The following is a 16,669-nucleotide window of genomic DNA, read 5'->3' on the forward strand; positions in this document are numbered from 1 at the left end:
GAGTGTTGGCGAGTGAACATCTGGCTGGGGGAAAAGAACGATCAAATGATCAGCACTCCAGCATGGGAGTGACTGATTTTGAAAGTGAGCAGGGTTTGTGTGAGGCAAGGAGCTAGAGGGCCAGGGGAAGGGCGAGATACTGAGCGGTGGGTGCCCTCTAGTATTTGAATATACACATTTGGATAGGGAAGGGATAAGGAGAACCATGCACGAGGTGAAACATTTTCAATTTCTGTGTCTATTTGACAAAAAGTCGCATGATATTAAGGATTCGGATTCATTTTGGCCAGGCATGGATTCGGCCAAATCCTGCTGAAAAAGGCCGGATACCGAACTGAATTCTGGATTCGGTGCATCCCTACTTTAAAGGTTTGTGTTCTGTGATGCTGAATACGGTATTTAGCATTTGGCAAAATATGAATGCTGCAAAAAGTAATAAAATTCCACTGAATCCCAAGCCAAACCCTGGTTTTGGTGCATCCCTAATATTTGTGTTTCAGTGTGATTGCACACATACTTATTTTTGTTTTTTCCTCTGTGATAGTTCACCACACCAGAATAATGCAGAGGTAGTTTAGTGCACACCCAAAGCAGCACAGCCAGGTAACCAATCTATGGTTTATGTATAGCAGCACAGCCAGGTAACCAATCTATGGTTTATGTATAGCAGCACAGCCAGGTAACCAATCTATGGTTTATGTATAGCAGCACAGCCAGGTAACCAATCTATGGTTTATGTATAGGGAGAATAGTTTCCAAGTGACCAGCCCATGAAAGCCAATCAAATCACAGTTACAATCTCCTTTGTAATTCAGAATTATTTCTTTTGGTCTAATTCACTTTAATATGGGCTTTTGTATACCTGGGAGAGTGGCTTTTTTTCCAGTTTCCTGTGAAAAGAGTCTGATGGCCTAAATATATGCAGTTTCCTCTTGGTCATATGTAAAATGTTTATTTAGAATAGAATATATGATATTAAAATAATAAATAGAAGATATAATATTATACATCAGTTTATAATATTGCACAAATCATACATAATACAGTTATTCTGCTGCTCAAGCATGATCCACAGGAATGTGTGTAGCGCCAACAGGTTAAACAGTGATGTACAGTCAGAGGCCCTTTTGGTATTTTTGATCTCCATATCGAGAATCCTTTGCCAGCTGCCACTTTGGGGGATACTTTGGATTAAAGGCAACTGGTTGAATTAAAGCTGTTTTATGGCATTTTAGGAGGCTCATACACATCATTACACCTGAGTAAAAACATAGTCACAAAATACAACACAAAAATTGCATAGGCCTTTAGATCAGTCCTGTCCAGACAAAGGCCTGCAAGCCACAAGTGGCCCTTTAGGGCATTTGGCCAACTACCTGCCCAGGGCCTTCACAGACTTCTTTGTATGGTGATATTGCTTATCACTATCCATCCCCAAATATAGGACTCAATTATAGTCTCAATCAAGTTTAAGTACCCATTAAATGATATATATTCCTGAGTTTTGCAATTAAAGGTAATACATTAAGGCAAAACTTGATGTTCCCACAGGACATAATATATATTTATATATATTGCATTTACATTTATGCGAGTTTGATCTTATGTATGGCATTGACTTTCTCCATAGACCACACAAGAGTGCCCCATATAGTGGTTTTTTGTTAATTAGGTTGTCCTGCTGATGTCTGGAGAATAAAGATGCAATCACGACCCTGGACTGCAAAGGGTGCTTGGACCTTAGGGGTGAAGACACACAGAGCTACTAGTAGATACTAAAATAGATAATGCTGATCACTGGCTGATAATTGTCTCTTTTAGCAGAGGCAATTCTCAGTATTGGTTATGTCAGGGTATTTTCTGGAGTTACTAGCTGCTACTAAGTAGCTCCGTGTGTCTTCACCCTAAAAAGTATGAAAACATCTGGCAGATCAAATATGATACACGGCAACAATAAGGTGATGTCTCCCCTCCATATAATTCTTAGGGTAGTAAATTCTAATCAAAGGGGAAATGCAAATAGTGGACTTCATGATAAGTAGTGAAAGTACATATGTCCTTTGTAGTCTATAGAAATGTATGTGTTCTTTACAATTCAGTTAATGGAAGGAGTGGAAGTGTAATGCTCCTCGTAAAGATGGATTTCTGGCTTCTGACACAAGGTTGTCCGCTTTAAGCTGACATCAGCTCCATTTCTACTGGGAAGTGGTCACTCACAGCGAGAGCCTGCAGAAACAAACAGCGTGTCATACAAATTCATATTATGTTGGAGCTTTCCCGGGAGATTGAAATAGGAAAACGGGGTCGCTGTGGGCCCAGCCCTCATTATGATCCAATCATTGGGGCCAAACAACTGGATCAGCCAAATGTTGCAGCCAAATTAGGCAAAGATCTGTTTGTTTGGTGACCTTCCCAAAATAGCGGATCTTCCTGATATGCCCAGTTCATTAGGCATTCTGCAATGTTGCACACCTGCATCCCCCCCCCACCTTTGTGCCCCCTGTTTCCCCTTGTTCTCCCTGTGCCAGATTTTTTAAGGGTTTCACCACAAGGACCGAATGAAGAAGTGCGGCCTTCTTTTTCAATTAAGTTGTACAGAGAAGCACTGGTCGCAGGTGTAACGCAACTTGATGCATTCCACCAGCATTTGGCTCTGCAGTAGAAGGGAATACAGCTTTATTGTATCCATTAAGCTATAGAGTACAGAGTATGGGTTTAGTTTATTCTAAACACATTTGTATATTGTATGGGTGGAAGCTGCTAGGTCCAGACTGGGATTTAAAATAGACCTTGGCATTTTTGAAGTACATAGATGCCCAACAGCCCCCCACCAGCCCAATAAATAGTGACTGCCTATGGCATCTTACAGCAGCCCCTCTGGCATTTACCAGAACCCACAGATTGCCAGTCCGGGCCTGGGAGCTGCTATGCCTCAGTCAAAGCCTTCTCTCTTTACATCGGTCACAGAACAAGTGGTGGTACTCAAAAGAAAACAACATGGCAGCTTCCATATTCATATTCAAAATGTTCTGTATGCAGAATAGCCAGTGCCTTGTATATTCTTATCTCTTTAGAAAAATAGACCTTTTATACATTATGAAAGGCAATGTATATCATGTAGTTTAATCAGGAATATAAAGGGAAGCTTAAATGTAACCAAATCCTTGTGGGTTGCTGGGAGTTGTGCTTACCTCCTCCTGTGTCAGTTTGTATTTTTTCTGAAAGTCAAAAACCTTGACTGAGTCTTGGACTATAGCCTCCTGCAAGTCTGCACCGCTGACTACAATCCTGGAACAATAAAATCACATAGTGTAAGAGTCCCTGGCCACACAATTAGTGCTTTCGTTAATTTGTTCGTTACTGGAGAAAAGCTCTCCAAACTATTCTAATTAGACTTTAATGTCTAACCTGCATTGTGTTAGTAGGCACAGGCCTCTGCTTACCCTGTGGTACTGGTGGTGGTGGGAAAATATTCCCAAAAACGATACCACTGCACTGAATTGTCTGAAGCTGTCTGTCTGTGTGTGGTCGGATTTCCAGTCAGTGTTTACTACAGTACCGCAGAATATATTGATATTAGTTAAATTGTACTAATAAAGCCACGTTTACCTATCATAGGCACAGCAGGTATTTCCTACAGTGGTGTCAGTGGCGTCAGGAATTAGCCAGGCAAATTGCTCATTGGTACGGAGACGGATGTTGTCCCAGTCAGAGTCAGTGACATAGCTGCAGCCAGCATTAAAATCCCCCAGGAAAATCATGTTCTGTAATGGGATAAACTTATCAGCAACATTTTAATATGATAATAATTTTCTTGTTTTACAGTAGAAAAAAAATGCTAGGAATCCTTCACAGACAAATTTTCAGAAAGGCTAAATGACCATTGCAGCCAAATAACAACAAAGCTGGCGTGTTTTTTTTCAGACAAATTCCCAGAAAGCCATTACAGATTGCTAAGATGCAGGCACATAGAAAGGATGGGCTGCCAAACACCAGCTTTTCCTACATAACTACCCCAGGTTCCACCTACATCAGTTTGCCACTTTTCCATTATATCTTCATAGACGTCATATAAGGCATCTATCTCCCGAACAGCATCCTTGGGTGCTGAGTGCAGAGGGATCAGTACAAAGTCTTCAACAACTGAAAGACAGAGACATGGAATCATCTTAATAGCATGAATGGAAGGGGGCAAAAGGATCACAGAGGGACATTTTAATTATCATGGTACAAAAGGGCCTCATACAACTAATCTGGGCAGAGAAAATGCTAACAGTACCGTGAGCATCGTCAGGAACTGTATCCTGCATATATTCAAGCCAAAATTCACCAGGGCAAAATTGTGAATATTTCTACTACCAGATCCAAGCCAGGGAGTTACCTTAGCCTCCACAGACCCACCATGCCATTACACCCATTCTGGAAAAGTTGGTGGAGGATGCAGAGCTGTTTAGATGGAAAGATGATGAGAAAAAAAGAGCCGGTCTAATGATGAATCACATTGACACATATTTTCATGAATTGCGCCATCCTGTTTCGAACTGGTTGTACCCTAGGCAGGTGCCTCCACTGCCCAACCGTAGTCCAGACCCTGATCACCATTCTGAAACCCCATTATTCACCATCTAAATATATCCCATAGGCTCTCACCTGTGCCTTCAGCATTAAACCTGACCACAAAAGGTTCCCGGCTGAATGTGTCCTTTCCGGTGTACATGCAGTGGTCATGATAGTGGTAGGAATCTTCCACAGTCACTTTGTCATTCCTGGGAGGGGTTAATAACACAGTTAGTATTAAGCAGTCTATACAGAGCTCAGCTCACATGCATTATGTATGTCAGACCACAGACCTGGGAATTTATCCAAACCCAAACCAGGTAGTTATTTTTAATTTCCTGACTTGAATGAATAAAAACAAGATTTACAACTAAATAAAGCCTCCTGTAAGCTGATAGTGTGCATAGAGGCTGCCTAATAGCCAATCTTAGCCCTTATTTGGCTCCTCCATGAACTTTTATGGTGCTTGTGTTGCTCTCTTTTTACATTTGACTGTGGCTCATGAGTAAGAAAGGTTGGGGATCCCTGTGGTAACCTATACATGTGTTTTGCTGGTAAGAGAACTAGCACCCCAAACACCAGGACGGACTGGGAATCTGTGGGTTCTGGCAAATGCCAGAGGGGCTGCTCTAAGAAGCCACAGTCACTGTTTAGTGGGCCGATGAGGGGCTATTTGGGCCTCTGAGTGCTTGAAATGCCAGGGCCTATTCTGAATCCCAGTGCAGACCTGCCGAACACCTATAGTTGCTGTGGCTATAGTAGAAGATAATGCAGATGAGAGGTGCAAGAATGTATATGGGGTCCCAGTTTGGCTATAAAATTGTGGAACTGTCAGCACTATGTAGTGTGTATTGGGCCCCTGTACACTCACCTGTATATAAAGAGGTACTGCTCCTTATATGCGTCCCGTCCCAACGTGTCACTGATCACATGGGAATACACAGGTCCGGTATTCAAGCTGTGGGGCCACAGATCAAGAAATGCAAAGGTTTCAGGCGGGGTTTTATTTCTGCAGACATTTAAACAAAGTTTGTCCAACCTGAGGTTACGCTGTCCCTCCAGCTGGCTCTGCATTGTAACTGCCAGGATTCCTTAGCTGGCAACTGAAGTCCAGCATCAGCTTGGGCATTTATATCATGTGTAGTTAGCACAGGTTCTATACTTTAGTCAGTAGCCTTCACATGATGTCTTGCCTTGGATAAATCTGTGATTGTTCTTCTTCCTCATACACGGCGTGGCGATTTACCGAAATCGCCAAAGTTGCCTTGAGAGGAAACCGGCAATTTCGGAGATTTACATTCTAGCCAGTGGGGTGGCATTCTCCCCGTCTGCCACGGCCCTAATGTGTGAGGACTTTATTTATTTATTGTCCACATTGACATTCTCTGTTTTAAACATGAATTCAGGAAGAATAAACTTCCTCCAACCCTCCTATGTTTGGCATGCCAGAACAGCCTCCACTGACTTTAATAAGAGACTAAGGTTGCCCTTGCTATTAATGCTTGAACAAGAATAAGACAAGCAATATGGCTGCACCAATGATATTATATCCAGAGAACCAATGCTTTCATCATGCATTAAGCTACCCTCATACTTAAATGCCTTATAATAAATATACAATCATTAAATACACCTGGTAATTTGGATTTTGGTTTTATGTCTCCTTTAAAAGGTTATATAAGATTAGTAGATGTTCAGTATGTAATTATTTCTCTATCACATTCAATTCACAAGGATCAGCCCAAACAAACCTGTTTAGCCTCTGCATGAGTAACTTCACCGCACTGTGGTCAGCATCTCTGACTTCCTGAATAATGACGATATCATAGCGAGGCAATATCTGCAAACAAACACACCGGAGGTAGGAAATGGCTATTTGGAAGAACCAGTAAAATTAATGTGATAAGGGTTGATAGAAGCCAAAAATCCCCCCCCCCCCCCCATTTGGTTGAAACCCTTGTTTGAGGTTCATCATTTGGTCAGGACCACAAAGTCTCAGTAAGGCGCAAAAATCTAGTGGAGCAAGTAACCCTTAACCCCACTGCTCACCCTAACTGACCCTCAGTCTGGGCTTTCAGGTCTATCATCACTTTTTAAAGGGATGTATGGGAAATGGACTGTCTATGAAACATCTGCCGATGACACTCGGCCCACCGGATATAATTGCATATGGAAGCTGATGCAAGGTTCCCTGTGTTTATTGCTTAAAAAAAACAGAATTTCCCATAGAGCTTTATGGTAAATGGTCTGTTGATGATAGATCTGGTAATGACCAGTGTATATGCCTGTAAACACATATTTCTGGGGTGTACCAAGACTGGAACTGGGTGTAGGTAACAGAAGGGCCTGCCGAGTGCGCATCCATTCTGGGAAAAGGAAGGAGCACAATTCTAGAAAATGTTTATTGGGGTGTATAACTGTTTCATTGTCCTTTTCCAGTGCCACATACCTTGTGTACCTACAACTGCAATTGTGGCCTTAGAAAATGCCTTTCTGGTGTCCCAGGCTGTGGATTCACTTGTACATGCCCTACTCAGGGGGGTGTAGATTGCTGCCCTTCCTTAGGGATTCCTTGGCCAGCTCTGTGTACCTTCTTATTAATTGTAATGCATTAATAGCAGAGATACGGCCTTATAATTTAGAGCACATGTGTCAAACACAAGGCCCTCAGGCCGAATCCGGCCCCCCTGGCTGTTTATGTGGCCCATGGTGACTGTGCCTGACCGTGCAGCACCAATCGCCTGACTGCACTGTGTCTGTGAGGGATCTTAATAAAAAATTTGGCCTGTGCTTACATGTATTTTAGATTTCGGCCCCCTTATGTGAGTTTGACACCCCTGATTTAGAGCCATTAAATGCAGCCTAATTTTATCCTGTTAGATCTCATTAGTGCAAGATCCTTAAATGTGGACTTTTATGGGTTTTTTTTTTTATAGATTTGGAGATTTTTGAAGATTTTTTAAAAGACTGAGGATATGGTCATGTGACTTATAATGCCTGTAAAATGTGTGATGGGAATACAATATTCCTCTGTTAACAAATACACAGCAAACATGAACACAAATACCATCTACCTTCATAAGAACTGATGATACTTCTGGGTTTTTCATCTTGGAGTCTCCAAAAGCCCTAATGTTGAATGCCCCGATCTTCAAAGCTGAGATGTCGCTCAAGCAGAGAGTCAGTGTCAGGCTGCAAATGAGTAGCAGCATCCCTACAAGTGACAGATACATTCAGTCTTGCACATTTGTCCATTGTTGCCCTATACTTCTCTATTTGCAAACTACCAGTTATAAGCAATTATGTACAGAATAAAAGGAGCAACAAAACACCACAAAAGCATCTTAGGGCCCCTTAATACTTTTATAAATATATTTTACATATATTATTTTTGTGCATCAGTCAGTTCCCATATTGAGCTCTATATACTTTTGGGACACTCAAGTCTGCTGTCGCCAGTCTCTTGTATCAGTGGGGTAACTATAGATGAAGCAGACCCCCAGCTGCAGGGGGCCCACGTGTTCTGCTTTCTCAGTGGCAGTAAAGAACTCCCTCAGCTGCTCTCCCAATTGCATGTGGGGAGAAAAGACACCAGCGGGAGGAAGATGCTGGAGGGGGGCAGGAATCTGGTCGGTGGAGGGCAGAGAGTGGAAGGTCAGGGGGCCTGGAAGTGATCTCTGTGCGCCGGGCCCCCCAATGAAAAAAAATCTTTGGAGGGGCCCAGTGCACAGAGATCCCTTTGAGGTCCCCTGGCTTTCCACTCTCTGCCCATCACCGTCTAGTTTTCTGCCCCCTCTGGCATCTTCCTCCCACCACTGCTTGTATTATTGAAGAAAAAATTTATATAAAAATAATATAACTTGGATTTTTCATTGGAAGCTTTCCAGAATCCCGAGGTCCTTTTAACGGGTATGGCATCAGGACTATATCTGTTTCCCACAAGATATGGAGACTGTAGATTTACTGCTAAGGTCCCTTTTAAATCCACAGTAGCATAATGTGACCTGACGTTTCTAATGTTCTGCAGTCTATTCCCTCACAATTAGGCAATGTAAGTTGTTAGGATAAAGACATGTCTGGAGACATAAATCTATAAATTCCTAATAGGGCCTGTTGTTTGAAGTATACAGTGGCTCAAATGGTCCCAGACAGATCCTATATATATAACACAGGTTTATGAGCAGCTCCTTTGGTTTGCAGATTGCCAGCCCAGACCTGGATAAAGATGACATGCCCATAAGCACATTCATTCATATCTGTCAACCACCATAAAGTCTCCTCTGGAGTATGGTTCCATTATCCTACTTCCCTACCTGGGAAGAACCCCAACACTCTGCTACTAAGGCTTTAAACTCAAGAATGAGAGTTATTCCTATGGAGGAAAGCATTGGCATGGCTTTACCATTTGGCTATGCATTGCTTTTGTTGGGCGTTTATCATAAAATTAATATTGTCTTCTTTTTCTTGCTTCTCATGTAAGCAATGATTTCAACAGCAGTGAGAAGTGAATTTAGCTAGCATAACAACAGAATATTCTAACTATAGGAAAGCACTTTCCTAAGTCAATGCCTTGACCCTCCTTCAATACAAATTCCTCTAATCTGGGAGACGTTTCTCCATAACCTGTATCATTCTGCTGAGTTCCACAATCTTCCTCCAACAACTTGCCTACACATTTGTATATAGATTGATATATATAGCAAGAAGGAACAGAACCTTTTTGTCTATCACAGTGTAGCATAGTTCTACCAAGGTTCCTCAGAACATTTAAGGAGAACTAAACCCTAAAAACGAATATGGCTACAAATGACATAATTTTATATACTGAACATATTGCACCAACCTAAAGGTTCAGCATTTTTATATAACTAATGATTTGGGCCTTCACAGTTGTCACAGGGACTCCCCAACTTGGATTTTGTTAAGAGTGTCAGTGGCACTGCCCATGCTCAGTGTGAGCAGATTTTGAGAAGCTTAGGGGGTCATTGCAAATTATTAAGTAGAAAATGGGGTTTGCCTGTCATATAAACTGATGCCATAGGGCTGATTATTACATTTTGATGCAACTTGCACTGGTTTCAAAGCTGCCATGTAATGAAAATTTGTATTATTTACTAATAAGACTTTTTATTGTGATATACATCAAATCAGCAGAACAGAAGATGGGGAGCTACTGGGGGCATATATGGAGGCGAAGATCTTCACTGCTAAAGGCCCGGGGTTGCCTTGGGCTGGTACAGAAGCCCAAAACATAATGTACAACATTTCTCCTGTACTTCTTTAGTTAGGCTTTAATTCTCTTTTAGGAGAGGTAGGGGATCATATTCACAAAGGAAGGAAAACACCGAGGCTATGGAAATCCCCTGTTTACCAGGAAGGAATATTTAGACAGAGGTGGATCATTATTTCTCCTGCACCTGAATGATTAATACCACTAACATAACCACACTGGGTTTGCAATATACAATTACTCATCAGCTGCAGAATTTCATCCTCATAACAAGTACATGTAACAACCGACGTGCCTGTGGTGTTCTTATAAACCTGTTGTTTATCATTTCAGTATGCAGGTGACATATCCAGGCTACATGCCACATGGCTGTTGGTTGCCTCCTTGTAATCAGCCTCCAAGATAATGAGTGCATTGCACAGGTAGGTATTTATATTTACGACATTTACTTCCTCTTTAAAATACCGTGTTGTTTACAAATAGTTTGTGCTGTTAGGAAGGACTATGCTGTAAGCCTCAGGCATAATTGTGTAAATGTTATGAACGTTTGGCAGCACTTACTATTGCATCTAATGCCTTGGTGTGCAGCCATGGAGTCTTCTTTGACCATAGCAACACTATGGGGCACATTTACTAATCCACGAACGTCCGAAAAGCGTCCGAATGCGTTTTTTCATAATGATCGGTATTTTGCGATTTTTTTTCTTAAATTGACGCAACTTTTTCATAGCCGTTCCGACTTTTTCATAAATTGTTGCTACTTTTTCGTAGCGTTACGACTTGCGCGAATTGTCGCGACTTTTTCGTAGCCGTCGCGCCGAGTACGAAAGTTTCAGATTCAATCAAGCTTCAGCAGAGTGCCATTGAGTCCTATGGGAGGCTTCCAAAATCATGCAAAGTCTGAAAGGTTTGCCCGCCGTTTACGAGCGCTCAATACGAAAAAGTTGCGACAATATACGAGCAAATCGTAACGGCTACAGAAAAGTTGCAACAATTCGCGCAAGTCATAACGGCTACGAAAAAGTCGTAACGGCGACGAAAAAAATCGCAAAAAATACGAAAGAGTTGCAAAATGTTCGTTTCCAATCCGAATTTTTCCCATTCGGATTCGTGGATTAGTAAATGTGCCCCTATGTGTAGAACCTTTTAAATACTCCCCTGAAATACCACCAAGATCCATCCTATCTTCTATCATGCAACTATAAATATATTCACCTTTGCTCAAATGCCATTCCCACTTGGACTGCTGCAATCTCCCAATCTTCACCTTTGCCCACTACTGCCTATTAAATACCTGCTGCCAGAATGGTCTTACTGGCTTCTGTAAGGATTCTTTAAAGGAACAGTAACACCAAAAAATGAAAGTGTATAAAAATAATTAATATATTATGTACTATTGCCCTGCACTGGTAAAACTTGTGTGTTTGCTTCATAAACACTACTGCAGTTTATATAAATACCCTGGCTGTGTAGCCATGGGGGCAGCCATTTAAATTGAAAAAAGGAGAAAAGGCACAGGTTACTAAGCAGATAACAGATAAGTAGCAGATTCCCTTTGTATTCTACACAGTTTATCTGTTATCTTCTTATGTAACCTGTGCCTTTTCTCCTTTTTTCAATTTAAATGGCTGCCCCCATGGCTACACAGCAGCTATTTCTATTAACTATAGTAGTCTTTCTGAAGCAAACACACAACTTTTACCAGTGCAGGGCAACAGTACATTATAATTTAATTATTTTAAAACGTTTTTATTTTTTAGTGTTACTGTTCCTTTAACCCTTTTATACATTCCATCTTACAACCTATAGTACCATCTTATACCACCCATGTCCGTTGACCTGTATAAGTGGAATGGGACTGTGTAAGTTACAATACAATGAACTATTAATTCTTAAAACTCTTTTCTATTACATCCCTAAAACAGTACCTTTCTCCATGGCACAACAGGAGGATTCCAAATGATTTAATACAAGCAGCCTGACGCTGGAATTCCATGGATGGCTCTAGGTAAATTATTTACAGTGAAATCAGTTTCAGAACGTATGTATATAATGAACAAGGAAGTTTCTAGAAGGAGACTAAGGGGCTAATGTAATGAAAAGTGCAAAGATTTCTCTAGTTCCAGTAACCCATAGAGACCAGTAGGTTGCATTCAGTGATTTGGTTTTACTATGCTATGGGTTACTATGGGTTACTATGGCTTACTAGAATTTAATTTTACAATAGGTTCCAGGTTCTAAGGTTTGTTCTCTCATGGGTTACTATTGAGGAGATAAAATATAGCTATAATTTTAGTGTGCCTGAGGGGTGCTCAATGGGTTCTCGGGGAATGCAGAGAAAATGTAAGGAAGCAAAGTTTTCTCCAAATCCAGTATTCAATCAGCCAATCAATTGTTTGCTTTTAAATTGTTGAAGAGTAAATACTACCTGCCAATTGGTTGCTATGGATATCTAGACCTGGAGCAATATTTTACAATGCTTGTGTGATGCTGCAGTTAATGGGTTGTGCAAGTTCACTATTATATATGTTTTTGCAGCATCTGATTTGAGATGAGTTTACTGATTGGATCGCTGGTTATGTATTGGCTTTAGTAAGAAGGTTGAAACAAAAAACAAAACCTGTTGAACAGCATCACATATGGTTTCTTTTCTTGCTGCAAAGAACACCTTTCATCTGCATAGGAATAATAAATAGGCATGCCAATGCAAAGAAAAGGCTTTAATTCTATAATAATACAATGCACAGAACTGTTGTAGGTTTGCTATCAGCCCAAGCAAGTTTTTTTCTCTACTTCATTACCCCATTTCATAGCATCACACATAAATATGCAGAACAGTGATGCATACACAGGGGGCACCATCACTGGTTGGATGCCTCAGTTTAGTTGGGGCTGTAGGGGAACTCTCTGCATTCACTGAAAGATCTTTAGTTTTACATCAACAACAACTAGACTACAGGTCAAGCAAGACTTTTACAAATTGCTATACCTGCTATCCCACAGCCCCAGTCCCTTCCCAGAGGCTATTATCCCCCCACTGCTACTATAGGCACCATCTCTCCCTACTATACCTGCTATCCCACAGCCCCAGTCCCTTCCCAGAGGCTATTATCCCCCCACTGCTACTATAGGCACCATCTCTCCCTACTATACCTGCTATCCCACAGCCACAGTCCCTTCCCAGGGGCTATTATCCCCCCACTGCTACTATAGGCACCATCTCTCCCTACTATACCTGCTATCCCACAGCCACAGTCCCTTCCCAGAGGCTATTATCCCCCCACTGCTACTATAGGCACCATCTCTCCCTACTATACCTGCTATCCCACAGCCACAGTCCCTTCCCAGGGGCTATTATCCCACTGCTACTATAGGCACCATCTCTCCCTACTATACCTGCTATCCCACAGCTACAGGCCCTTCTCAGAGGCTATTATCCCCCCACTGCTACTATAGGCACCATCTCTCCCTACTATACCTGCTATCCCACAGCCACAGTCCCTTCCCAGAGGCTATTATCCCCCCCACTGTTACTATAGGTAATATCTCCCCCTACTATACCTGCTATCCCACAGCCCCAGTCCCTTCCCAGAGGCTATTATCCCCCCACTGCTACTATAGGCACCATATCTCCCTACTATACCTGCTATCCCACAGCCCCAGTCCCTTCCCAGAGGCTATTATCCCACTGCTACTATAGGCACCATCTCTCCCTACTATACCTGCTATCCCACAGCCACAGTCCCTTCCCAGAGGCTATTATCCCCCCCACTGTTACTATAGGTAATATCTCCCCCTACTATACCTGCTGTCCTACACAGAGGCACAAACAGACCCCTGCTGGTCAAATAAATAGTTACTGTCATCTTACAGCCAGAGCTGGACCAGATCTAAGGGGCACTCTAGGCAAGTATGGGAGCTACTGATAAAGGGTATATTTTCTACACATCTTCTGCTAGAGAAATGATAGTGTAATGTTTGTTATTCAAGTCTAATAAATTCAATTTAATTATAATTACACTCAAAAAGAAAGAGGTAAAATTGGTGCAATTGGGGCAATTATGCAATCATTACATCGTTATGATCATTGCAATATACAATGCTTTTGTAACAAGACTGGATGAATTTCAGTAACTTAATTTATTCTACAGTTTCTGCATAAAAAGACATATATTATTGTAAATGGCAAAACTAAGGGGACAGGCTGAAACAAAAGGCAGCACACCCACCAGATACTGGGGTCTCAGGGATATAGAGGGCTCAGATAGGGTTCTGACAGAAAGGAAACGGGTAGCCTTATAAAAAGAGCTTTTCAGTAGTTTATTCAGGTGAGAAGGAGAGGCATATTACTACAGATAGAAATACTAGAGGCAGAGGCAGAATAACGTGAACGAGTAGAAGTTGAATATTAGTCATAGGAAGAGACAGAATGATGAATTGTGAATTGTAACAGAATGAGTAAAAACTAGAAGCTTTATACTACTTAAGAGGAGAGGCAAAATATTGGTGATAAGAAGGTAGAATATAAGTTATGACCAGAGGCAGCACACCAGGCCTAATACTAGTGGTAAAGAGAGGCAGAATACTATTGATTAAGAGAGGCAGAGTACTAGTGGTAAAGAGAGGCAGAATACTATTGATTAAGAAAGGCAGAGTACTAGTGGTAAAGAGAGGCAGAGTACTATTGATTAAGAAAGGCAGAGTACTAGTGGTAAAGAGAGGCAGAATACTATTGATTAAGAAAGGCAGAGTACTAGTGGTAAAGAGAGGCAGAGTACTAGTGATAAAGAAAGGCAGAGTACTAGTGGTAAAGAGAGGCAGAATACTATTGATTAAGAAAGGCAGAGTACTAGTGGTAAAGAGAGGCAGAATACTATTGATTAAGAAAGGCAGAGTACTAGTGGTAAAGAGAGGCAGAGTACTATTGATTAAGAAAGGCAGAGTACTAGTGGTAAAGAGAGGCAGAATACTATTGATTAAGAAAGGCAGAGTACTAGTGGTAAAGAGAGGCAGAATACTATTGATTAAGAAAGGCAGAGTACTAGTGGTAAAGAGAGGCAGAATACTATTGATTAAGAAAGGCAGAGTACTAGTGGTAAAGAGAGGCAGAATACTATTGATTAAGAAAGGCAGAGTACTAGTGGTAAAGAGAGGCAGAGTACTAGTGATAAAGAAAGGCAGAGTACTAGTGGTAAAGAGAGGCAGAAAACTAGTGGTAAAGAAAGGCAGAGTACTAGTGGTAAAGAGAGGCAGAATACTATTGATTAAGAAAGGCAGAGTACTAGTGGTAAAGAGAGGCAGAGTACTAGTGATAAAGAAAGGCAGAGTACTAGTGGTAAAGAGAGGCAGAGTACTAGTGATAAAGAAAGGCAGAGTACTAGTGGTAAAGAGAGGCAAAAAACTAGTGGTAAAGAAAGGCAGAGTACTAGTGGTAAAGAGAGGCAGAAAACTAGTGATAAAGAAAGGCAGAGTACTAGTGGTAAAGAAAGGCAGAGTACTAGTGGTAAAGAGAGGCAGAGTACTAGTGGTAAAGAAAGGCAGAGTACTAGTGGTAAAGAAAGGCAGAGTACTAGTGGTAAAGAAAGGCAGAGTACTAGTGGTAAAGAGAGGCAGAAAACTAGTGATAAAGAAAGGCAGAGTACTAGTGGTAAAGAAAGGCAGAGTACTAGTGGTAAAGAAAGGCAGAGTACTAGTGGTAAAGAGAGGCAGAGTACTAGTGGTAAAGAGAGGCAGAAAACTAGTGATAAAGAAAGGCAGAGTACTAGTGGTAAAGAAAGGCAGAGTACTAGTGGTAAAGAAAGGCAGAGTACTAGTGGTAAAGAAAGGCAGAGTACTAGTGATAAAGAAAGGCAGAGTACTAGTGGTAAAGAGAGGCAGAGTACTAGTGATAAAGAAAGGCAGAGTACTAGTGGTAAAGAGAGGCAGAGTACTAGTGGTAAAGAAAGGCAGAGTACTAGTGGTAAAGAGAGGCAGAAAACTAGTGGTAAAGAAAGGCAGAGTACTAGTGGTAAAGAAAGGCAGAGTACTAGTGGTAAAGAAAGGCAGAGTACTAGTGATAAAGAAAGGCAGAGTACTAGTGGTAAAGAGAGGCAGAGTACTAGTGATAAAGAAAGGCAGAGTACTAGTGGTAAAGAGAGGCAGAGTACTAGTGGTAAAGAAAGGCAGAGTACTAGTGGTAAAGAGAGGCAGAAAACTAGTGGTAAAGAAAGGCAGAGTACTAGTGGTAAAGAGAGGCAGAAAACTAGTGGTAAAGAGAGGCAGAGTACTATTGATTAAGAAAGGCAGAGTACTAGTGGTAAATAGAGGCAGAGTACTAGTGATAAAGAAAGGCAGAGTACTAGTGGTAAAGAGAGGCAGAGTACTAGTGATTAAGAAAGGCAGAATACTGGTGATAAGAAAAGGAGGAATAAGAACATCATGCTAATAGCACAGATTATGGCATTATGGTAGAAATGATGGCAAGGGGAGCACATGTGATTGATAGGTAGCCATAGAGAGAGAGAGGGGACAGAGAGACCTGCCTCATTAACTAGAGATGTGGAGACAAAGGGTAAGTTGACAAGGAGCAATATTGATAGAACAAGAGGAAAGTCACGTGCAGCATAGATAATAATGTATAATGCACAGAACATGTCCAGTAACACCAGTTGGGTTATTAGAGGCCCATCTCTACTTGTGGCTGTCCCTGGACTGGTACTCACTTGCTGGTGCCATGTGATCTTATGAGTGTTGCCTTCTCTTCTACCTGACAGTCTCGGCTGCCTCTGGGATTGCTGCTTAATGGGAGCCTCTGACACTATTTATATGATCCTCCCACACACACACGTGCACATGTCACCCAAATTCTAATAATGCTGCTCATCCCAAGCTTCTTTTCTCTCA

At 41.6% G+C, this 16,669-nt stretch overlaps 1 protein-coding gene across 1 annotated transcript; it reads right to left on the reverse strand.

Moving 5' to 3' along the window:
- Window positions 1-935: 935 nt before the first annotated feature.
- Window positions 936-16,598, reverse strand: dnase1l2 (deoxyribonuclease I-like 2). Its single transcript, XM_012970808.3, has 9 exons — window positions 16,489-16,598; window positions 7,632-7,771; window positions 6,309-6,397; window positions 5,429-5,515; window positions 4,651-4,766; window positions 4,031-4,143; window positions 3,610-3,764; window positions 3,192-3,288; window positions 936-2,226 (listed from the first exon to the last, which is right to left on the reverse strand). Exons 1-9 carry the CDS (start codon window positions 16,499-16,501, stop codon window positions 2,173-2,175), a joined length of 864 nt encoding a protein of 287 aa, XP_012826262.1. The 5' UTR covers window positions 16,502-16,598; the 3' UTR covers window positions 936-2,172.
- Window positions 16,599-16,669: the final 71 nt, after the last annotated feature.

This window comes from Xenopus tropicalis, chromosome 9 (assembly GCF_000004195.4).
Source record: "Xenopus tropicalis strain Nigerian chromosome 9, UCB_Xtro_10.0, whole genome shotgun sequence".
Taxonomy (NCBI): domain Eukaryota; kingdom Metazoa; phylum Chordata; class Amphibia; order Anura; family Pipidae; genus Xenopus; species Xenopus tropicalis.